Below are 27,519 nucleotides of genomic sequence, written 5' to 3' on the forward strand. Positions count from 1 at the left end.
TATTCTTACGAGTTAAAAAATTTAATATATAATATTTTATTTAATGCGTACCCATCTCTTTTTCTCATAATCGTCTCACAATCGTTTCTACAAAGTCAAACTGAGCCAAACCGTGACTGACTTTTATTATTAAAATTACGCTTATTATCTGTATTATAAACATAAAAATGAATACCTAACTATACTACTAGTTGGACTTCCTACTTTGAAGTACGGCCCGAGTACATAACTATTATTAACGCGTCATATTAAATATAATTGTTTGTATAATATTATTGTATCTACCTACGCTCGTCGTTCCTGTTGTAGCATAATATAATATTATTAATATTAGGATGATTTCATAAGAATATTATTGAGCAGGCTTGTCCCGGGATTTTGCGAGGCCCTGTGTATAAGATTTGGATTATTGAATAAAAAATAAATAATAGTATCCATATTAGGTACTCGAAACCTACAACTGTCTGTACAGGAGAGCGACTTCCCGGTATTGACTTCCCGTACCTTCATTGAGTAAGTCACTGTAATATATGTGTTAAATTTGAATATTCAATGATGATCCATAGCATACGAAAAACGATTTCGAGCGAACACAGCTGTCATGCCTGTCAATCTGTCAGCCCAGCAGGCTTATATATTATAATATAGCCAAGAATATTTTTGATATTTGTATTTGTGATATATTTAAATTGCTACTGTAGTAATTTATTTTACTATTAGCAATAGGGTAGGTTGAATTATTATTTTCCGATAACATTGCATTTACTTTATTATTATAATAGTATATTACTATATTAGTATTCATTTATGATTTATATCATATATTTATTATATAATATTGTTATTACCATTTTTAAATCAATACCGGTTTACCATGGAAAGGTGTGAATACGTTCGTGATATAAAGCATAGGCAATAGCAAAAAATTAATCTAAATGTTTTGAAAATGTCATTGTATATATAAAGTTTTAATAATATCCGATAAAGTTTCAAATCCCCACAAACAATAATTTTTAAATTACAACAAAATACCTGAAATCGTTATTCTGTGTTTACCTATGAATATTTAGTTTCAAGTCTTAGGTATGAAAATTTAAAATTTTACATATATTTATCTGTATAATTATTTTACTTCAATTGCATGTAAAATATATCGTGCATCGCCTATGTATCTTAAATATTTTTAATTGCTATAAAAAAAAATCTTATGAGGAACCTACCTTACTGCATTTTTAATCATACCAGTAGAATTTACGGATAGTTATTGATTGGGCTTTAGCCTCACCTGAGATTTTTTTTATACGTGGGTGTGGTACCTTATGAAGATATGACTAAAAGTAGGTATAGCCCTTTTAGTTTTTAAACGTTTGTGTTTACCTGAGAAACTTATACAGGGCGATTCATTTAAAATTGATCTCTCATTATTTCAAAAAGTGTAATTGTTTTTGAAAATATCTTTTTGTAAAGTTTCAAGTCGTTTACAAAGCAACTTTGTTATTAAAAATTGTATTTTTAAATAGTTTCGAGTCGTTAACAAAACAACTTTGTTATTAAAAAAATTATATTTTTAAATATTTTTTATACTTCTAATTTTTTAATTTTTTTATGACAACAAAGTTTTAATTTTCTATTCCAAAGCATAATTTTTTTCTAAGTATTTCGATACATAAAAAGCGAATTTAGTGCGAGTAGTTTATATGTTATAATAGTCATTTTCTCAGACGCACTGCAATTTTTATATAAACTCGCCCAAACCTCTCAAAATAGTATCAAAAAAATTACTTCTGTACAATATTATGTGTACGTATTGTGATGTTTTCTAATGCAGATTAAAGACCCTATTATCATGAAAATTAATTATAGTTTTACAGCCAGCTCTTGCCTCTTGTAATAGGTTATTCCACTTATTCAGTATTATGATTTTAGTACCATTTTAGAATAATATAAATATAATGTAATTCAACTACATTTTGACGTGAAAATCGCAAAGTAGAGTTAACCATTGCAAAGTAAATCTAAAAAGCTAAGTTTATTTATGATAAAATAACTAGGAAAGTTATTGTATACTTACCTAGTTACTTACCTACTTAGTGAACCGTGACTCGTGAAATTATAATAATATAATGTTATTTACATATTATATTTTATATATTATATGAATGAAATATTTACTACTGCATGTGTAGCTGTAGTGATAAAAAACGAGATATACTTTTACTGAAATTGTAAGCCCTATCATAAATATTCAATTCAGTCGACGATAATAAGAGATACCGAAGAATGTAAATTATGGCAAGAGAGTGAAGATGCGTTTGATCTGCTAAAACATTTGCAAGTGTTGTCATCGACCATAGGATTCGTGAATCTATAGACAACGTCACAGCAAATGTTATGCTTAAACGAGTGTCATCTAAACGAATATTTTGAGAAGTGCAGAAAAATTAATCTAGTCAAACAAGCAAGTATCTATTATATTATTGATTTATGATTAGCTAAAATAACTTCTTCCCCGACGCTCGTTGTTGAATGTTGATAAATAATACTCTGAATGTATACCTAATGTTTAGCACAACATAACTTGTGTTACGGAGTTGAAAAGGAATACGAGCGATGTACACGGCGTCAGTTGTCTGGTAATAGCAACCACCGACATGATCAGCATACTCGATACTGAATCGTTCAAAATTTTACCCGATAAATATGAGGTAATATTATTTGAAAAATATATTATCATAATGTATTTTAGAACTGTGTTATAATATAATACCATTTTCTCCCTTGCAGTTTCCCTGAGTTAGTATTTAGTTAGGTATAGGCCATAGCATTGATTTTCTTAGTTTGACGTAAACTATATTGTATAATAAAATTATAACTACCTACCTAGCTGTACTTCGTCCGTGAAAAAATAAACAAATTATTATAAAATCATTGTATAAGAAAAACGATTTTGAGTGAAGACGGTCTATGATATTACTAAGTATAATTGATGATATTATTGTGAATAAAGTAATTTATATATAACCTATTTACGTGGAGCCTTGTTTTCAATTTTCAATCCTTAGCTATAAAAGTTGAACATTTTATAAATTTTTAACTACAAAATAATTATTAAATTATAAATTTGATAAATTTTGTCAACATTTGATCTTTAAATGCTTATAAAAAAAAAATTGGGCCAATGTATTTTTAATATTTTTCAACTGCTATTAGAACGATATATCAGGAGCCTTACATAAATTTTCACGCTTTTTTACCCAACAAATAAAATTTTATTGATATTTATAGAAAAAATAACTAAACAAATTGAAAACTGACAATATCCGTAAACAGCTCAAAAAGAGTCAAAATATTTTCAAAACTGTATGGTGTATAGAAAATGAAAATATAAACATTCAGTAAAATTTTCATGTATCTATAGTTATTCGTTTTTGAATAACAACAAAATAGCAAAATCGTTACATACATACATACATACCATAATATTATTCATAAGATACAGCTTGTTTACTCAGCAATTATTGAGGAAAAAATCAAGAGACCTCGTAAGATAAATGATAATTTTGAAGGACTATTAGATAGGTTGAACTTGTAGTAGGCTCGTCTACTGAAAAAATTGAATGCGTTAGGGGCGTAAGTAACCAGTTTGCATGCACGTCTAACGCTTCAGAGAATGAACGTATGACAGCGCCTACTTCTCATCGATAAGCAATTTAACACACAGCCCAATGATGTGAAGGTGGATCGCACTGATCGCAATGGACAAAAAGTATTTGACACGCACCGACGCGCGAAGGTGTAAGAGAAACAAGCTATACAATGAGAAATAGGATTTAGCCTACTTACCCACCTTTTTTTCTATGGATGTCAATTAAACTTTAAAAATAAAAAATAAAATATCCAGTCACAATTTTTTTTATAAGCATCTTAAGTTCAAATATTGACGAAATACGTAAAAATGACAAAAATTTGCAAATTGTTTTGAGTCAGAAATTCATGAAAAATTTTCTTTTTAAATCTAAGATTTGAAAATGTAATAAAAGATTCATCACATAATGGCCACAGCGACCGACGCACTGTCGACGGGGAGGTGTAAGAACTCATACGATGGTTGACAAACGGTGCAATGCAAATGTCTACAAGAAAATAAAATAAAATTTTTATGAGCGTTTGCAATTCATATTTTTACAACATTTGATATTCACTCGATATCTCATGTAACAATTTTCTTATTTTGTTGTAATTAAAAAACGTATGACTGTAGATACTTGAAAATTTCACTGAATGTTTGTATTAGCATTTTCTATACACGATAAAATTTTGAAAATAATTTGACTCTTTTTGAGCTGTTTGCGGACATTGTCAGTTTTCAATTTTTTTAGTTTTTTTTTCTATAAATATCAATAAAATTGTATATGTTGGGTAAAAAAACGTGAAAATTTAATATAAGGCTCCTGATATATCGTTCTAATAGCAGTTGAAAAATATTAAGAATACATAGGCACAATTTTTTTTTTTATAAGCATTTAAAGTTCAAATGTTGACAAAATTTATCAAATTTAAATTTAATAATTATTTTGTAGTTAAAAATTTATAAAATGTTCAAATTTTATAGCTAAGGATTGAAAATTGAAAACAAGGCTCTTAGGTTCCACGTAAATAGGTTATATATAAATTACTTTTTTCACAATAACATCATCAAATATACTTGGCAATATCATAGAGACATAGGCTGACTGACCGTTTTCGCTTAGAATTGTTTTTCTTATACAATGATATTATATCATTGAATTCAAATTTAACACCATCCATTACAGTGACCCAATTGCAACCTACTGTACAGCAGAGCGACATCCAACAGTGAATAACACTTACCCACTTTTTTGTTGAGAATTTTTTATTAAATTACATATTAAATAACCAAGAATAATAATTTTAGTTATTTTGTTGTACATTGTATAATATTGATTCAACTTACCGGCTACCGTCCTAATAATAAATAATAACAATATTATATATATAATACAAAATATCCACACTGACAAACCGTCACTGCTCAGAATCGTTTTTCGTATACATTGATATTATATCATTGAATTCAAATTTAATACCACCCATTATATAGTGACATAATTGTAATCTACTGTACAGCAGAGCAACAGCCAACAGTGGATAACACTTACCCACTTTTTTGTTGAGAATTTTTTCTATTTTTATGAAGATGAACAACACTTTGAATGTTGAAAAAGTCATCGGAAAATCAAGTATAGTAAGATACAATAAAACTGCCAAGTTCCATTATTAAATGGAGAAACGAATAATCAACGAAAAGAAACCACACAGGCTACATAAATAATATGCTGTAATATTTCTAAGTACCTATTTAAGCAACGAAGTTCTGCCTAAATCGATATCGGTTATCGTGTTACATAAATCTTAAATAAACATTATACCAATTAATTTTTTTTCTATTGAACTCGTATCTAAGTTAGTTTTGATAAAACATGTTTTTACGTAGGTATATACTGAACTCTGCAACATTATTATAATATGATATGAACAGTACTCATAAATCACTTACGCTGAATAGTTTACTATTTAAACAATATTATGACTGTATCTAATTAAATTAAATTGAATTGAATATGTATATTGACAATTGATTAATTTGGGTCATATCCAAATAATATGTTAAGGAAAAATCTGCGCCAGTTGACGTCAAAAAATCACTGGAAGAGAGGGTAGTGCGGGAAAAGCGTATATTAGGGAAAGAGATAGTGGTCATACTGAGGCAGAACATCAAGTTTGGCAAGGGCGATGTAGTTTACTACAAAGCACACTACCTATCTAAGGTTTACCTTTACCCGACCCCAGGGTACAAATCCACTATATTTAACACATTATTATATTTAAAAATTAAATGTTTGATTTAGCTATTTATTATGTGTTTGAATTCTCAATCTTACATTCGCGAAGATAGACATTATAACAAATTTTAAAGTAGGTAGGTATCTTTTACTTTAACTTGACCAAATAATTAAAAATAGCCAACCTAGAATAAAAGAATCTGTATTCAACATGCAATATACAGTGGCACAACTAGTAGGGCTGGAAGAGGGGCGTATTCCTCCTTTTTGACAATTTAGTCCCCCCCCCCCCCCCCAAATATACCTTATTGATTTAGATATAAGCCCCCCTATGAGTTATTTTAAATAAATAGTCTTGTAAGTTGGGTTGTGCCCTCCCCCCCCAGAACTTTAATCCTAGTTGCGCCTACGAATACGTGGATCTAGTAGGTGTCTTCATTTTAGATTCTGGAGAGATGAATGTACCTATTGATTTTACAATTGTATTTTATATTTTTTTCTTTGGTATCCAGACTTTTTATATCAGAAAAAATTCATCGATCCTCAACTTATATTATATTTATTGAGAAGCATAAAATAAAATAAAAAAACGAGAAGTTTTAGACAAAATTGATTTTATTATTTTGTTGTAATGCAATAACGAAAAACTGTATATTATAGATACTTGAAATTTTCAACAAATAAAGTATTGTCTGTTACTACAGGTTGTAACTTTCAAAATATTCTTATAATTTTTATAGATATTAGAAGTTTGACGAAATTTTATATTTAAAAGTATATTAACGATTTTGTTAATTGTTGTAATTCAAGAGTCAAAACATATTATTCATATATTTGAAAAGTTTTTCCATTAATCATTAGTATTATTATTTACTTTTAATACGTTGAAATTTTCAAAATATTTATATACATTTAGAGTATACTTTCATACTTCAAACAGGTACCAGTATTTATATCTATCTTTTTTTCCTACTACCTATACCTAACCGGATGATTATATTATGGCCAACTATAAGACATGTGCCAAGCACACGGACTTTGATATAATGGACTGGAAACGACATGGTCAGCGGGTGTCGGGGGACGGCCACGAAAAGGTATCACTTAGCTGATAAGAATACCATTCTTGAAGTTTTCAGCGCTACCAGTGGTTTTATTTGACTTCTTAATTTGTATCTTAGTCCATGTTTTATACAGGGGGCGCTGTAAACTCTAGGAACACATTGCGACCCCCCGAACTTTGCCTCTTGTACATACATTCGAGGCCGTGATAGGCTGCTCGTTTCCATTCCATTATATCTTAGTCCGTGGTCTAACAGCAAAATAATTTCCTTTAACTAAACTTCTTATCACTCAAACCTTATAACTGTTTTTTTTTTTAATTATTCAAATAGCCAAATACGTTTACATATACTTTCAACATAACAAAGATACTAAAAAAGAAAAACGTTATTTATCGCAGTGGCTTGAACGTTTTAAAAAAAATACACAAAATGAATATCATTATAAAACTAATAACCATTATAAATGGCTTACAAAAGAAATAATGGAAACCTTCAGGTTAGGTTAGGTTACAAACAAAAATTCAAAATTAAAGGCATTTTCCCAGCCACCTGGAATAATAAATTGATCTTTTAAATCCTTAACGAATTGTTTATAAATTATAAACCTTTTTATTTATCAAATCTCTAATACACTTTTATAAAATGTATATAGTGTTTAAACTATAAATAATAAATAATATGTACCTTGGCTCATTTCATAGGTTATTTTGTTTAATCCGGACTTACATTAATTCGGATAGTTGTTCTATAGACCCAATTAGTCCGGATTAATAAGTTTGTACTAGGTTTCACCACTCATTTATACAAGCAATTTTGACCTACGAATTAAGTTACAAAATAACTATAACGAACGTTTGTTTCACAAGGATGAAGTACTGCAAAATACCATTTTTGCGATCCATATGAAAAATATACGTATGAAATGAAGTCGAAACGTTACTACGATGAGTTTTGGTTGTAGAAAGATGATAAAAAATACCAAATTGGAATTTCATACGAAAAATGTCCAATTTTTGTATACGAACTACATTCGTATGGAGTACAAGATAGACCCCTGTACTTAAACACTTTAGGTTCACGAAATACTATTATTATTTTTAATGTATGCATAATAATTGTTCAACAATATATTTTATTCACTTAGTATGATAATTTATGTTTTGAGATGATTCAATTTTTTGGTTGAGATTAAAAATAGTTTCTTTTTTTAAAATAATTCATTTAATAGTATGATAGCAATATTGTTGATTGTTAGTTGTGTTACCTATGTAAATATGTCTCCTATGTGGGTAACTGTGTCTAATAAAAAATATTTCTATTTATTTGTGAATGGTTTTAGATAAGATCGCCTGAATACAGAGAGAATCATAGATAAAAATAAATAAACGGGATACCCCTTCCAAGTAGGTAATACAGTTTTTTTTATGAATATGAACCGGAGGTTATTCGAAATTCTCTCCTTCAATCCATTCTTTCGAGTTACGCTGAAGAAAACACTACCTATGTCTACGCGAGACAAGTGTTATAATTTTAGTTGTCAATAACCACAAAAATGATTTTCGTAACGACAATTATTTGTGTTATAATTATTATATGTATTTTAGATATTATCACACCGTACAAATATCCAATAGGTAAGACTATTATTTAAAATATTAATACATTTAGTTCATTTATGCCAGGTTGGATGAAAAATTAGTTAATTTAATAGTTATTCATTATTTTGAAATGTATAATGGGCCAATTATGGGCCACTATATTATCATGTTTAAGGAATCATTAACTCAATATTTGATTCAATAAATGTTTAATGATTGTTCGTGAAACCCGGCATTAATATATCAATATAATACATTGTGTTACAATACAATAGGTATATATTTGTATAGGAATTGGTTTTAAGTTTTTATTATGTTATAATCATTTTTATATTTAAAATATTTAATAATTTAAATCTATACAAATTATTATACCAGTTACGCGCGAGGGGAATCAATCGATTTACGCGTGCGAGTTGAAATTTTTTTCTCATATCAATTTTTTGTTGTGGATCGGGTGGTTTGTCGGAAACTGGCCGTTTGGCATTGGGTTCCTGTAACACTGCTGGTCCGACATTTTAATACCTAGTCTGTCCGTTCGTCACCGTCTTACCTGATTTACGGTCAAATTCGTTGATCTAAATCAGTTTAAAATTATTGCAACATAATCTCGCACTAATGTTGTGATGCAAAAACTAGGTCTGGTACACTAAAAAACTGTAAATTGTATAGCTGCTATTTGTTCAAAACAAAATTAGTGAATTGTAATATAATTGCATACCAATTACCAATAGGCAACAGACAAGAATGTAAATTGGGCTGGCATCTAAAGGGGAGTAGGAATATTTGGAAATCATTAATTTAGGAAACACACTAAATTAACAAATTACACGAAACGGTATTATAAAAAATATATTTAAAATATATTGTCGTCATCCACTGTCGTCGCGGTTTCGTGCAGCGCAGAATCCGCAATACAGTACCTACGAAACGTCGTACGAACTTTGAGAATAATGCACGTGCGTGAATCATGTGATTCAGTGGCGTGTTGAACTCATTTTTATTCTTATCCCACCCACCCACCCCCTTGATGTTTATAACGGCATTTCCTACTCAGCAAAAAAGTTTAAATTAAAAATTTACAAAATATGCGTACATTTGTAACGATTTGTATAATCGGATATGATATTTCTACATCTAGGTGAGTGGGTATTTGTGGCAGGGGTACCACCCACTAACCAACCATTTTGAAGGATCAATTGCTCCAAAATAATACCTTCGACACACCACTGACGTTATTTCATTATTTATTAATAGAGGATTGGTCTACGAATCAAATTAGTCAAAAACAATTTCCATATTATTATTTTATCGATTTTTGTGTTAAACAAAAAGAATATATTATATTGTTCTTCGTGACCAAAATTACTTTTAGAGACATTTCTTCTAATTTCTCACATTTATATTTTTGAACTAATAATATTGTAAAACACATTGAAATTTCAACAAAAATATATTAAATTTTACAAAATAAAAATGTGTATCACCAAATCGTGTAAATATGAACAAAGACCTTATAAAAATGTGTATTGTTTATATTTTTTAAGAAAATTTTGTCGGTACGCTCGTTGACATTGAGACTCAATGGAATCGAATGAAAGTAATATTTTTTTGGGGATTTCTAACTACCTGTCGCCTTATAAAGGTACCTACGTATATAGCTTAGGTATACCTGGCTATCCGCTGTTAAAGTTAATATCCGTATAATATGCTATATAATATGCCACACAAAAATTTTCAAATATAGTTTTTGGAATTTGTTATGTTATTTATATTGTTTGAATTGTAAGTATCTTATTATAACTGTAAATTATATTGTTTTCTCACATGTCATGGTTAATAATTACTAGTTATATATACCTAATTTTACACACGTTTCTCGTATAGGTACTCGTAATTTGAATTCTCTAAACTCAAAAGAGTTAAATAATTATTATTTATTGTTTGGTTTTATTAATTTATAACAAAGAACCTAATATGTGTATATTACAGATTATAGTAGGAATATTAGGAGCGATCTCGGGGCCCTCCACAACCGAGGGCCCTGGGAATTGCACACCCAACACTTCCGATAATTGCACCACTGAAAACTGAACGTAACCTAAGTAAATAAGTTGGACAATGAATTTAAAAATATATATTTTGTACCGGTATAAAAAGTTAAAAACTATTTTTTATTTGCAATTCAATTTTGATCCAAAAGAAACTAAGTATTTTATTATACAAGTTTACAAGTTAAATATATTAACAAGGTAATATACAATCTGTGAATAAGTATAATACGTATATTGTGTTATAAATTATAATAATAAGTATAGTTTTGAATGAATTGATATGGTGCTCTATGACTTGTGAGTTATGACGACCAACGATCGTGAACTATACAGGTTTATTTTTATACTATGACAATATTTAAAATTTACATAATATTTAACTAAAAATAATTCTCTGCCTATACGCATACAAACAATACCCAATACCTACACAGTATAATTTATATTTATGAATGAACTTTCACACCACAGTTCATAATTCCGTAATAAATTCACAAAAGTCAACAATGCTTTATTATTTAAATTTTTTAGTTTATAGTATAAAAATATATTCCAGTTAACTATTTGTAACAATTATTTAAAAATAAAGTTGCAACTCCGTTAAACGTATGCTAATAATGGAGTAACACACAACAATACGGTCTCACGTTATCAAATTATATGAAGTATAATACTTATACTATTTATATAATATTATGTGAAATTGAATATTTTTTCGAGGGCCTGAAAACACTTATTTCTTAAATGATATTCATTTATAATTTACAATTGTTAAATGCATAACAAAATGATAAATAATTTAATAATTACTATTTAGAGGACGCTACTCATGCGGTTGTTGTCTCCGTCTTACAAACACGTCTTACAATTTTTGTTCACTAGTTTCAATAGTGTGCTGTTAGTTTTTATAATAGTGAATTGACCTATTATCAAACGTTGAGGTAAGAATATTATCTGTGTTTAAGCGTCCGAATTTTTCGATATTTTAATTTCAAGCGAGATATAAGCATTTTTAGTTTGTGATATCTTACATAGGTATACCTCGCTTGGAAATCAAAATATCAAAAATCCAACAACGCTTGAGCACATATAATGTTCTTACCTAAAAGTTTGATAATAAGTAAATTCACACTAATATCAAAACTAATAGCACACTATTGAAACTAGTGAATAAAAATTTGCTATGTCGTACGTGTGTAAGACGGATACAACAAAATAAGAATACTTTTTACAGGACCGACAAGAATTCCATTGATTGGTAACTATGTACAAATTCAAAAACTCAGAAATGAATTAGGATTCTATCACTTGGTTTGGCACCAGTTGGCCAAATGTTATGGTCAAGTATTTTCTGTTAAACTTGGTCGAATAGAAGCAGTAGTAGTCTCTGGATATGATGCAGTACGGCAAGTATTGTGCAAAGACGACTTTGATGGCCGACCAGATGGATTTTTTTTCAGATTCCGAGCTTTTTATAAGAGATTAGGCAAGTTTACCAAAACAACATATTTTAACATTTGATATTAATTTAATAATTTTAAAAAATAAGGCATAGTATTTGTGGATGGACCAACGTGGAAGGATCAGAAAAAATTTTGCATGCAACATTTACGAAAAATGGGATTTGGTGGTGATTTAATGGAAAAAATTATAATTGAAGAAGTAAACGATCTCATGGTAGATATAACGATAAAATGTGAGGTGTGTGTATCAATAAATTTTTATACAAATTAAAAATAAACAATATAATTACTGTATTCAATTTGTTTTTAGAATGCTAAACCAATTGAAGTTCACGGTTTATTTGACGTATCAATTTTGAACGGTCTTTGGGCAATGTTAGCTGGTCAGAGATTTGCGTTGAATGACTCTAGACTCACAAGACTTATGGAATTAGTACATGTCAGTTTCAGAATGTTAGATATGTCGGGAGGAATATTGAACCAGATGCCATTCATTCGGTTTTTAGCACCAAACTCTTCTGGATTCGAACACATCAAACAAATTTTAAATGAATTCTATACATTTTTAAAAGTAATTTTTGAATAAGTCAAACATTTTTTTTTATTTAAATTTTATTAAATGTGCTATAGGAATCAGTAGAAGAACACAAATGTGGGGCAAATTATCAGGAAGATTTTATTAGTGCATTTTTAATGGAAATTGAGAAAAATAAGGATTGTCCTGGGTCATTTTCAGAAGAACAGCTTCTTGTTATATTGTTGGATTTATTTTTAGCTGGATCGGAAACCACAAGTAGTATGTTATCATTCGCTGTATTACTTTTACTTAAGCATCAAGATATACAAGATAAAGTACACGCAGAGCTGGATGCAGTAGTTGGAGATCGAGAAATTCAGCTTGCAGATAAAAAAAAGTAGAACGCTTACCTATACGTAATTATTCAATAATATTTTTACATGTTTGTAATTATACACAGGTTAAATTATCTTGAAGCTGTATTAATGGAGGTTCAGAGACATAGTAATGTGGCGCCGCTAGCAATCGCTCATAGAACTATTCGAAAAACAAGCCTACAAGAATATATAATACCAAAAGTATGATACCATATTGTTGTTAATATACATATATATTACAAATAATTAATTCAAAAACCTTTGACAGGATACATTAGTATTGGCAAGTATCTGGAGTGTTCATATGGATAAACATCACTGGGGTGATCCCGAGGTATTTCGACCGGAAAGATTTTTGGACAGTACAGGAATCCTAATAAATGATAGTTGGCTCATGCCGTTTGGTGTTGGTTAGTATAATATTATACATTATTGCTGTCTTCATTAATACTGGAATCATATATTAAACGAGTGTTTTTGAATTTTTAATCTACAGGTAGACGAAGGTGCCTTGGCGAGATATTGGCTAAGACAAATGTGTTTATGTTCATTGCCAAATTAATTCAAAATTTTGAGATGCGAATTCCAAACGGAGTTCAATTGCCTGATAGACCTCAAGATGGTGTCACTATTTCTCCATCTCCATTTTCTGCTATTTTTATACCTAGACGTTGATAAAGTTAATAAAATAAAATTTAACTATCAAAATATGTAACATCTAACACGTCATAATCTTAAGATAAAAATCAACAATACTTACTTTATATTAGTTATACGTTTTAAATTTAAATTACATATTATGTCCTATGTAGTATATATTTTTTTAATATTAGAATTTATACTAAAAATTTAATAAACTATATTTTATTTGAAATTAATAAAAGAAATTTTTAACTAAAATATTATATATCTTAGTTATTAATACACAAATACGCAGGTCTGTTATTGAAAATAATACTTTTCTGTTTAAATACAAATAAAATAATAATAAATTACAATTTTGTTTGATTGTAAGTGGGGTGCACTAATATCTTTTGGAACCTTATCTATTAGTATTTTAAATCACAAAAGTATTAATATAATTTTAGATTCTGAGCGAAGCGAGTAATGTATTAAATTTTTAATGATGTGTATTTTTTGATTTTTCTATTAGTGTCTTTCATCACCTTTTGGTACAGTAAAAATGCTTCAGTTGTCTTTAACATTATATTTTCTTGTAGATAAGTGAATCTAGTTAATACTTTGGAGTCAAAAGTAAAAATTCCTACCTAATAGTTTTCAAAAGCGTTTAGAAAAACAAACAAAACATTAAGAAAAAACTGAGATTTTCGGTTTTTGACTAAATCGATGTTGGTTTTGGGTGTAACAAATATTACCGTAAATACGTGAAATTTTCAATGGATCTTTATATTAGCATTTACTTATATGCCATACAATATTCAAAATTGTTTGACTTGTTTCGAGCTGTTTACCGACATTTTTAGTTTCCAATGTTTTTTACAGGCCTCCTAATTAAATATTACAGTGGCAGTTGAAATGTATTTAAGTTTTGATTGTATATATTTAGTATTGGTCAATCCTATAGTATGTGCTTAGTGTATAAGGGCGATTGTAAACTCGGCCCGGGGTTTTAACAGGTAAAAATAATGTATGTGTAAACTCTGGTCAAATAAAAATATACGTATAATATTTTTGAGAACCATTTAGCATTACCCAGAGAACACCATAAGGAGGCGATTCTTATTTTCATTTCCATATTATTATTCATAGTATGAAATTCGTTATGTAACTGTTAAATTATGTAAAAATTTAAGTAATATGTTTCAGTATTAAAAAATATAAGTAAAATGTATTTGCAGATTAAATTATGTCGTGCTTATTATGTTTTATTGGTCAAAATTATCGGGCCTATTTTACAATCTACCTATTTTACTACCTACAATTTCTGGCCCGAGCTTACAAAAAAGGTAACCGCGGGCCCAGTTTACATTTATCCGTGTATAATATACATATAGAGCAGGGGTGGCGAACCTATGGCACGCGTGCCAGAAGTGGCACGTTGACCAAATTTAAGTGGCACGCAAATATTATTCATCTTAAAAAAAAATATTATATTTTAAAACTTTAGTATGAGAAATTTTAAGAATTAAATTTATAAGTTTGTAATAAAATGTGTTTATAAATGTTATAATAAATAATATTTATGATTTTTGTACTCTTATTGCTACGATAGAAGTACGAAGTACCCAACATTCGATTACGAAGTTTATTTTAAATTTACCGATACCGCGACCGGTTGCGACCGGTTGAAATCAAAGAAAAATTCTAAATTAGATGAAAATATAAACAATTTTTAAGTATCATAAAATTAACAATTCAGCAGTTCAATAACAAGTTTATAGATTTTAAAAAGTTTGAATGTAATATTAAGTTCCTCAAATGCCCTGATACTTGCAATTACGATGAATTAGATTTACATTATTTTGAATGGATGAATATAAATAAGTACATTTGAATTTGAGTTAATTGATCTTCAATCCTGTAATACGTGGAAACAAAAATTCATTGACTTAAGACAACTAATCGAAGAAATAGAAATCAACCGACTTCAAGCAAACATAGTAAAAAAATGCAGATACTGAAATTCTTAAAGTCTGGAATCCGTTTCCAAACATATTTAATACATTAAAAAAAGTTGCTCATTCTATCCTATCGATTTTTTCGTCAACTTATGCTTGTGAACGTTTATTCTCCATAATGAATTTAATAAAAACGAAGCAGAGAAATACATTAATCGATGAAACTAGTGCTGCTTGTGTTTCACTGAAAACTACCAACTATACTCCAGATATTAAAATGTCGTCTTCTAAAAACCAACATCAGAAATCACATTAATAAATGAAATAAAACTTTACATATATACTATTTATTTATTATTTATTTATTAAATTATATAGTATATACCTAATAAAATGTGTGTAATTATTGCATGCGTTTTCTTTTCATCTTACCTAGTAAAATTCATTTTTTTTGTTGGTGGCACGCAAACATATTTCAAAAAACTTGATTTTAAATTTTGGCACTTGACCCAAAAAAGGTTCGCCACCCCTGATATAGAGTGTAACGAATGTTAGACTACCTAATCAATACTCGTAGGAGCATATTTATTGTTTATCATTTAAGTTTGTGTCTAAAACACCCAAACACTCTGATAAACAGCTTATCTGTATAGCAGGTTTGATGAAAGCCACCTTTTCCTAAATTAATCTCATCAAACTACCGTATAATGGTTATTAATGGTTAAAATTTAGTGATTATACAAATGTATTCACAGTGTATTTCTACCTTAACAAATAGCAGGTAAATCAAGTAATAACTAACCTATAATGGTAACGTATTGATAATTGACCGTATCGTATACCTAGGTATTAGATATTTTATTTTAAGATAAACCTATAAGGGAATCGTTTATTTTGTATGCATAATCAGATTCTGTAAATAACGAGTGCCTTACATTAAATTATTTTATCTAGGTAAAATTATATGAATATATAATAGTTAATAATTATGAAGGTTGAACTAGTTATTTCAGTAAGACATACCATACATTATTATTGTTGTATACACGTACATATATCTGGCCCCTCTCATTCAAATTATTAACATTTTTAAGGCAATAATCTGCATGTATTTGCACGATTATTTTCGCAATTTCCACGCTTTAAATTATGTTTCAACCCAAAAGTATCCATACTTATTCCGCGCTAAATATTGGAATATACTAAAGTTTGGATTCACATTAGATTTTTTTGTGGGGGGGGAGAAGGGGGTTGTAATAGCGCATAAACGGATAACCGATTGTGGAGAGTGGCGTGTGAATTATGGATTTGGTCGTACATATGCATGCTAAATATCTGCTAAATATTGGCACAGAAATATACTGATATGTTTAGAAGGCAAAGAAATGAAATTAAAGTGGGTACGTTTAGACGAATTTATAAAAAGAGTCATTTTTAAATGTACGTAGGTATAAAGGTAGAATAGATAAGAGAGTACTAAAGTGAAAAAGTATAAGAGATTGTAATCGCTTGTATATAATGGTCATAAATCATAATATAATATTATGTTCACACCTCATAACAATTAACAATGAACTGGTGAGAAGAATAAGGGTATCAAAGCAACAATTGCCTTATGGGCACGTGTATTGGGTGCCTGTCTATAGTGATGAGTCGGTGCTTATGCCATTTGGCTCCCATTTTATAAAAAGGTCAATTTCCATACTGCTCCCGTTGTACAAATTTCAGCGAAACCTATTTTCGACAACATAAATTCCTTTCCACTTCAGTACTTCATACAGACTTAGGACCATCACAAAAGAGATACGGTGAAAGATGTAATGGTGCTTATTTTATTAAGTAGAATATAAAAGTTGCAATGAACTTGATATCACACGTTATAACATCATAAAGGTGCCAAATACCTTTCTATAATAAATAACAATGATTAACGGCAACTAGTACATAATAATATAATATTTTCATAAAATTACGTGTGTGTGTATGTATCTTTTTGTGTGCACGTGTCACCATTCAACCAGTCAGACGTGTAATATAAGGGCGTTGACCCTATTGACTAGTTGTCCCGTGTGGTAGCGGTGACACGTGGGGCAGTCACTGATCAACTTCAGCTAATAATAATAATAATAGTGATTATCATAATTTAACTATTTGGGCATGTAATATATAGGTTGTTGAACCATATATTTTTGACTAGTTGACCTCGGTGTGACAGTGACACGAGTAGCAGTCACCAACCAACCAATGATGGTAATAATAATTGTAAAAAGGTGGGTAAGAGGATGTCGCTCTGCTGTACAGTAGGTTACAAGTAGGCCACTGTAATGGATGGTGTTAAATTTGAATTCAATGATATAAGATCATTGTATAAGAATAACGATTCTGAGCGAAAACGGTTAGCCAGCCTATGGTATTACTAATATATTTGATGATATTATTGTGAATAAAATAATTTATATACAACCTATTTACGTTGAACCTTGTTTTAAATTTTCAACCCTTAACTATAAAATTTGAAAATTTTATAAATTTTGAACTACAAAATAATTATTAAATTTTAAATTTGATACGTTTTATCAAAATTCGAACTTTAAATCCTTATAAAAAAAAAATTGTGCCTATGTATTTTTATATATTTTTCAAATTCTATTGTAAAAATATATCAGGAGCCTGGCATTAAATTTTCACGCTTTTTTAACCAACAAATAAAATGTTATTGATATTTATAGGAAAAAAACAAAAAAAAATTGAGAACTGACAATGTCCATAAGCAGCTCAAAAAATCAAAATATTTTTAAAAATGTATGGTGTATAGCAAATGAAAATATAAACATTTAGTAAAATTTTCATGTAACTACAGTTATTCGTTTTTGAATAACAATAAAATAACAAAACCGCTACATGAGAAATCGAGTGAATATCTAATATTGTGAAAACATGAACTTCAAACGCTCGTAAAAATTTAATTTGACTTTCTTGTAGACATTTTTTTTTTGATAAAGGTAATCTTATAAGGAATCTTGTATTACATTTTAAAATCTTAGATTTAAAAAGAAAAGTTTTTATGAATTCTTAACTCAAAATAATTTGTTGATTTTCGTGATTTTTCCATATTTTGTCAATTTTTGAACTTTAAATGCTTATAAAAAAAAAAACTGTGACTAAGGATTTTTAATATTTTTCAAATGTCATTGTAGCAATATAGTAGGAGCCTTGTATTAATTTTTCAAACTTTGTTACCCAACAATTTAGTTTTATTGACTTCCTTAGAAAATAAGACTAATACAATTGGAAACTGAAAATGTTCAAAACAAATTATCGTGTATAGGAAATGCTAATATAAATGACCAGTGAAAATTTCAAGTGTATACGTTCATTTGTTTTAAAGTTACACCAAAAACCAAAATCGATTTTTTAGAAATTCCTGTTTTTCCTTAATTTTTATTTTGTTTTTCCCGGCGCTTTTGAAAACTATTGGAAATTTTAAATTTTGACCTCCCCAATGCACCAACGATATTCACTTTCCCATCGAACAAGATACTGAAGTTGAAAATTCAATCATTATTTCGACTACTTATCGTGTACACAGACACAAAAATAAAAAATAAAAAATAAAAAAAACATACATCATTGGAAAATCAATACATTCATCGTTCCACTCAGAATCTAAAATAATGATTATCATCATTCGATGCAAACAATGATATTATGTTCATTATATTTATTTCTAAGATTAAAGTCTAAGATTTTACTCTAGGTCTATTATAACAATATAACTCAGCCTACTAAACATAATTTATAAATTGTACGATAAAATGTCTTATGTTTGAATAATTCATCAAACCCTATGACTTCTGGTCGCTTAGAAATATTATTTTTAGTTGTACCTATCTATTACATTGGCTACAAACTGATAACCTCCTATAATATTTATTATTTTTATAAATTCAGCAATGCCTGTATTCTTGGAATGGGATTTAAATGTTTACAATAGTCTATTTAATATATAATATGTATTAATTTATTTTTATATTATACCATTTATACAAAGTGCCAAACTTGTTACATGTCGCAAGTGTCGTAATTTCATTACATTATAATAGTAAATATTATATTATATTAGGTACTGTACTAATAATTTTGGGTAATACGTGTAACAACTTGTGGCTCGTGATGTAATTTCATCAGATACATTTTATTTTTTACCATGGGACTTCTAGTTAATGTATTTCCAACACCACGTTTATTTATATAATAATATAAAAACATTATACAGTTGTTATAAACTAGCAATTGAGGTAACTGCTTAGTTTATAGGTTGCAGGTAGTAAGATCGTTGGTAATGGATTTCTCAGGTAGGTTTGACAAAATAATTAGACTTGTTGAAAAATTAAGTTGTTTATTAAATTTCTTCTGCATAAAATACTCTAAGTCCAAATTGACAAAGTTGTTATGTTGTCACTCGTGAGTCGTGAAGGTGCTCGTCTGTACTATGGTGTTACACGTCTAACCTACAGGCCGTTTCGGGTCTGGTTTTATAGGGCTTCCTGCTCTCCCTCTTCCCCCTAGTCTATTGACATATCTGTGGACTTCACAGGACGTTGTTTAATTTATTATCGATACATTCCCACGCCTGGTTATTCCAAGAATCGTGACCTGTTATCGTGTTTGCAATATATGTTATACGCCATCCGTCAATATTTAGATACTATGCATTATATATATATATTATATATGTATATTTCGTAACAATATCTAAATATTATATTCATATATTTATGATTTAAGTGAAGTTGTAGAACCTATTGAAATGCGGTTTCAAGATCGCATTGCCCTATCGTTATATTCCCATAGGTTTTTTAAAGGATATATGACTTTGATTTATTTAGTCGAATTTCTATGTGCTAATATTTATCTAGTCTTTATGTTGCCTAATGTAGCCGAAGGCGAAACGATCACAATAATATATCTTGCGTATTATTGGGTTCGTTACACAGTTAGTACACAAGTAAACATTAATCGATATTAAAAATTTAAATGTCATATAAAATACCACTAGCTTCCTCGCTCCGCTCAGAATCTAAAAAGATTCTTTATCTTGAGATACAAATATACAATATTTCACATCTATACATATATATAAAAATGCCAATATAAATGCCAATCATAACTCATTCACTGATCACTACTTCTCAAAAACTACAAATCTTATTAACTTTAAATTTGGAATAGTGGTTTCTTTAATGCTGTATAGATGTACAATAAGAATGGATTAAAAAAAAATTGCATTTTAAAGAGGAACTCACACAAGAAACTAGTAGAAATAAGTGTTACTTTTTTTTGTATATAAACCGTCACTATTGATTACTCAAACAGATGAGATAAAAGCATATTATATCAAATCGTCATCATATTCTTAGATGTATTAGGAAAGTTTAGAGAGTTGTTTGAAGCACGTTAAAAAATATATCAAGTGGCAAGTGCTATATTTGAACTAAGGTAGGTACACTAAAATCGAGATGCGACAATATAACACTGTATTTTATATTTGTTCATTTTTTTCCTGTGTGAAGTTGGGTCATACAGCTAAAAATGGATACTTAATAAACTCAAAACAGAATGGAGATTTTCAATAAAAGTTATAGGTATCAATAGATTCATGATTCACACTTGTAGGGTGTTTATAGCTTATTTTCTCGCTTATCGCAAATCGTCGACCGCGTCCGGAATATTGTTGGCTTCGTAGCAAAACCTCGTTAATTATTTTGAATTAGACATTCATAGAAGATGTTGAAATGTTCTGTTTATATTATCTAAGATTTAAAAAATTATCATTTCATTGTATACAAAAAACGATTCTAAGCAGGGAGACGGTTTGTCAGTCTGGATATTTTATATTGTTATTATATTTTATTATAGCCTGTAAGTTGAATTAATATTATAAATTACAACAAAATAACTAAATTCATTATTTTTATTTTTATTTATAACAGAGCGACATCCACTTACCAGCTTTTATTAAAATTATTATTTATAGTTGTTATTCTTTGAAAAATAAATTATAATGATAATCTATTTTTAGATTCTGACCGCAGCAAGGAAGCTAGTGGTTTTACAATGGTGTTTATTATTTTTTTTATCTTGTGTACGAAATTTCTACCAGAAGGAGAAATTTGATTTAAACATATTATAGTACCTTATCTTTTAGAAAATTGGATCAAGATGGTACTTTAGAGAGGTCATTTATAAATTTTCTCAATAGTTATTTAATCTGACGGAATGCCACGGAAAAAACTACTGACAAATTACTTAAAACCACTAAAAATGGGATTTTAATTTTTAACGCATTGTATATCACCATAGCAACAGTGTTAGGAACAGATAACAAAAAAATCATCTAGATAAAGATAAAGATAACAACACTATATTTTATCTAAGACACAGATAAAAGATAAACAAATCAAATTCATCTAACAAAAAGATAAAAGATAAAAAAAAATTGTATCTAGATAATTATCTAAATATTTAAATAACAGATAATTTTAGAAATTATAATTAGAACAACTAATTTAAAAAAATATATATACCGTCATGTAAGTACACAAAATAATACACTCACAAGAAAACCCATCGCTAACGGACGATCTTGCCGAGCTGGTGGTGGGGTCACTGGCCACTTTTCGTGTCACGTACTATTATTATTATTATTAATTAACAACATTGAAAAGATATTTACGAGTATTATGTATTTGTGTATACGAAATAAAGTTTATTATTATTATAAGTCATGTGCAATTAAAATTGGTTTAGAGATTGTTTATAGTCCATAGATTTATAATATAAAACATAAAACCCGAAATATATAAATAACATCTCATGTATTGCTCGTCAGACTTATCAATTGTCATTAATTTCAGACGCATTGCAAATACGGAAAGAATAGACGGCTGGTTTATCTTTATTTCTCAATGAATAATATTATATTCTATGAAATTTTGTTTGGGACGGCGGTGGTTATAACTTGCCATCTGTTCTATTATTCGTATTTTAATTATAATTTAAAAATATTTATAAAATTCTGGGGATTTGACATATTTGTTGTGACAGTAATATACTAATATAGGCTAATTACATAAATTAATTAGTATATTATATTATATATTATTAACCGAATACAGAATATTATCTAGATAAGTTAAATTTGTATCTAAAATAAATACTTAGATAACTTATATTTATTTATCTAGATAAGATAAAAGATAAAAAAATTATTATCTGGAGAATTTATCTAGATAAGTCCTAACACTGCATAGCAACGAATAAAAAATTATAATATTTTATAATTAATTTAACTTAAAGACTGTAATAAATAATAACAATATAAAAAATCCAGACTGACAAACCGTCTCCGCTCAGAACCGTTTTTCTTATACAAAGATATTATATCATTGACTTAAAGTTTAATACAATCCATTATACATTCATCCATTTATAACCTACTGTACAGCAGAGCGACATCCACTTACCCGCTTTTTTTTTAAATTTTTTTATTGGTAGGTCTATCATCTGTCATCTACCTGCTTGTTTCATTTTCATAATATTAGTAATTAATAACGTATAAATACGGTATTTGTAGGTACATTAAATTTCGATGGCCAATTGAAACTTCTCGTATTCCTACATAAAACATTAGTTTTATTGCAATGGAACCACATATTAATTTAGGTACAATGATATATAATAATCTTAGTCCGTGCTTAAAATAAATTAAAAACAAAAATTGTATAAGATAACATGAATGTAATTTATCTAGATAAAGATAAATACAACAATACATTTATCTATATAAATATCTAGATAAATATCATTTTTTTACACTTATTTTTATTGTTTTTTAGTATTTTTGTAATATTAGATTTATATCAATAAAATGACATAATATTTATAATAACAACGAATTGAGCCTTTGAAATACAGTTCTACGAAGTTAATTTTAATTTATTTTTAAAATGGATGGGGAAATAAACCTATAACTAATTAATTTTAATATGCTTATTATGGCTAGTAGAGAACGATGTATAGTGCAAGCCCGCATGCAGGTTCTCGTATTATCGTAATATTGTCGTTGGCAATCATCGCAAGAAATATATTCTTCTAATTTTATAAATAACTTATATTATATAAGAATTTTAGTAATATTGGTTTTATAATTTTGTAGGGGCACTATAATATTTATCTAGATAAGCCTATTTTTTTATCTAAGCTAAACATTAGATAAATCGTAACATAATTATCTAGATACTTTAAAACTAGATACTTTTTTTTCAAAAAATCTTATCTAGATAATTCCTAACACTGACTATCTTTGTCGTGAAACACCCAGAATTTTGAAAATGTTCAAATCAAATACAAGTTTAAACAAATCATTAAATAAACTCCAATTTGGGAAAAAATAATTGTATTAAATATAATATTTTAGATTCTAAGCCAAGCAATAAATGTATTGATTTTATAATGATGTGTGTTTGTTTTTTGTGTAAGTACACTATTTCGATTTTCAAGTTAAGTCTTTTCTGGTGAAAAAGTGAATCTAGTTGGTGCATTCGGTAGGTTAGGAATTTAAATTCTTAGTAGTTTTAAAAATCACCTGGAAAAACAAATCTATCTATATTTATCTAGTTGGTGTGCGGCGATTGTAAATAAATAATAACAATGGCGTAGCTAGGATTTCTGACAGAGGGGGAAGGAGGACATAAAATCTTATAACAATTAAATTTGTACTGTTTTTACTATAAAAAAAATTGAAATAATTCGTATACTTATTATGTGACCACGTCATATAATACTGAATACATTGTTATGGACGTCTCCAAAACCGAGTTTGTTCGTTAATAAAGAAATACGTGGTGTATGAGTTATCACTAATACTTTATCAATATAATCAATTTTAAAAGAAATTTAGTTTTACAGAATACTTATTAGACTTAAAAGTTTAACAGAGGTTCTGCTCGATGGTCTGACAGTACTACACTAACTCTTATACAGACAGCGAGACACGGTAGGGGCTCGCTCGGGCTCAAAACTGTCCACACAGCGAATTCCCTTAGACCGTGTGACTCTGCCTGTTCACATATTAATATTCCTACACACTATCATATATTATACCATTACTATATCTCATACAACGTAGAGCATATAGACAGGGGTTCACAACACTCCCCGGACTACATGAAACATGGGGGTCTAATGATCACCATGTTTCACCTCATCCGTGAGTTCCGATGCTCTGATGCTTTTAGAATTTGTAGGGGACTGTATGGGTTGCACACACTCTGCTACTTCCGGTCTGTAGAGTTGGGGTAGATTACACTTATATTTAATCAACATGTACAGACTTACTGCTATTATTAAAATGACAATAATATAAACTTTAGTAAAATGATGGTCTGGATTTACAAATATTTATTGGTATCGTTGTACATTTTAGATAATTCTTTCAGTTTTTCGGCATCTTCAGCTAACCGATTAAAATTTTTAAAATATTTATTTGTATCTATTTGCACGGGGACACGATTGTTAATTAATTCTGGTATTTTTAACATTGTGTGCAGATTTGGATTTTCTGGTTTATGAATTTCTGATAATAGGGTTCTCGATGGTGTTAAGATCAGATGTTCTGTATATATAACGCAATTTGAATTTTTCCTGTACCTGTTAGTAGGATTCTGCTAGAGTTTTGTGAGCATGTTACTGTCACTGCCTGCAAAATGCAATAATATAACCACGCGTTTTGCAGATAAAGCTTATGCCAGATCGTAGTATTTAGGCTTAGATATTTGAAATTACACGCTCCTATCGTTTGATACGGGGAATTGTACAAAGATACCTCACGATTTTCCCGGTGTATAAATTTACTGATAGCCTCAGGATTTACACATAACCTAAAAGAGAACAATGTTTCACATTTTTCATACTGATCATCGGTTAGACTAAAATGATATTCATTAGTATCGCTTATTGCCAAGTACTGAGCTTGTGGTTCAATGATTACTATATTACCTTTATTTGTAGGTATCGGAAGTGGAATATTATGAAACAGGTTAAACCGAAGGTTTGACAATAAGGGTATACGGGTCACAAATACGAGGTTCTGTTGGATTTACACTACGCTTAACTTGGATGTTCTGAATAATTCAGGAATTGATAAATGAGATTCAGTTATAGGTAGCTCTAGTGTAGACGGTAATGTCAGTTGTATTTGTTTAAGTTCGTGAATCAATTGAGAGGGGGGGTAGACTTTTGTATGCATAAATCCATTTAATGCTGAGTTGACAATGGATTGGAGGTTTTGAGTTTCCCAAGCGAATTGGTTTAGAAAAACTGTCAATATTGCAGTGTGCTCCAGGAAGGTGTTTTGTATTTCCAATACATTGATTGTTGCCACAGGACGCCTGGATTGTTCTTCTATTATGTTTATATTTTGCTGCAATTTTTGATCATCTGCTCGTAGTTCATGCATGGTAGAATTAACATTATTCATGACTGAAGAGACTATGCGTATTTGTTCCTGTGATAGATGTACATGTTTATCCTCGGAATGTGCTAGATCTTCAATATTTTTGTAAAAGAATTCTGCATCCTGATCAGAGCAAACTCCAAAAATAATGTTTGCTAGCCTTCCTACTGCATTTATCAACCCACGAGATTGTCGATTCGGATGTTCAAAGGTTCTGTGGTTTGACCCAAGGATTCATATGACAGAATTGAAATTTGATTCAATTTCATGCATGAACGGAAACGTGGATTGTATGAAATCCGTACACGCACTAGTTAAGATCGAGTCCTCTCTTTTTTTCAGTTGAATACAAACGTCTCCCATTTGATCATGGAATTTCTGGAATATTTGGTACTTCATGTAATAAGTTGTCAGATTTACGTAAGTGATGAAATCCCAATTTGTGTAAGATATGCGAAGAGGTCCCATTGCTTCAAAGTATAAGCCTGATGAGTTCTGGAATAAAGTAACTTGAAAACGTCCGCTCTGAGAGTTTGAAAGTCCACAACATTACAGTGAGATTCTGAAATACAATTTAGATTTCATTTATGAAATTTCTTCAAGAGATTTTTGTGCAATTTTACATGTTTATTTTTTTTTAATATGGTCACATTCGGAGAGTCTGTATTAGTTTCCACCACTGTGAATGGTCCTAACCACTTAGGTGCTAATTTTCTTTTACTAGCTTTTTCTTGCACTATGACTTTATCACCTACATTGATTTGCAATGGTACAGCTGTACGATCATATCGCTCCTTCGATTTCTGTTTTAATTTCATCTGTTGCTCTGTTACCATCTGATGCGTTTCTTGCATAAGACGTTTCATTTCATATTGGTAGTCTTGATAGTTATACTGAGGTTCTGGCTTACGGCTTAGAGAATTTGGTATTGATAACGGATATCCGTACACAACTTCATGTGGTTGAAACCCTGTGGAGGTGTGTACTGAAGAATTATGACAGTACACGGCATAAGGAACATATACATCCCAGTTTTGTGAATTTTTTCCAGAGTAGTTCCGTAAATATTCACCAAGGGTTCTATGACTTCTCTCTAAACTACCATTACTCTGAGGATGATACGGAGTAGTTGATGTTTGAGAGATCTTCAAGAGTTTGCATACTTCTTTAAAAACCTTACTAAGGAATTCGGTTCCACAGTCCGGCACTAGAGATTCTGGTTGTCCATGCAGACATACAAATTGAGTAACAAAATGCTTTGCAACGGTGTTTGCTTCATGATCCTTCATGGCACACGCCCCAGTAAACTTTGAAAAATCATCGATCTCAGAGTTAAAATATACGAATTCCCGTGGTAAGACTTGTTGAGAGGCCCTACGATGTCCATGAATACTTTTTCGAATGGTTTCGAAGCAGTAGTTATTATCACCATAGGTTCCTTGATGGTCTGGTTTGGAGTTTTGTTGATCTGACATACAGGACATTTC

The 27,519-nt window shown here is 29.3% G+C and overlaps 1 protein-coding gene across 1 annotated transcript; it reads left to right on the top strand.

The window, feature by feature from the left end:
• The first annotated feature begins 8,480 nt into the window (after window positions 1-8,480).
• LOC132935748 (methyl farnesoate epoxidase-like) lies at window positions 8,481-13,626 on the top strand. The gene is made up of 8 exons (XM_061002362.1): window positions 8,481-8,562; window positions 11,815-12,066; window positions 12,130-12,281; window positions 12,354-12,614; window positions 12,674-12,957; window positions 13,021-13,138; window positions 13,206-13,347; window positions 13,434-13,626. Exons 1-8 carry the CDS (start codon window positions 8,481-8,483, stop codon window positions 13,610-13,612), a joined length of 1,470 nt encoding a protein of 489 aa, XP_060858345.1. The 3' UTR covers window positions 13,613-13,626.
• Window positions 13,627-27,519: the final 13,893 nt, after the last annotated feature.

Source organism: Metopolophium dirhodum, chromosome 1, assembly GCF_019925205.1.
Source record: "Metopolophium dirhodum isolate CAU chromosome 1, ASM1992520v1, whole genome shotgun sequence".
NCBI lineage: Eukaryota > Metazoa > Arthropoda > Insecta > Hemiptera > Aphididae > Metopolophium > Metopolophium dirhodum.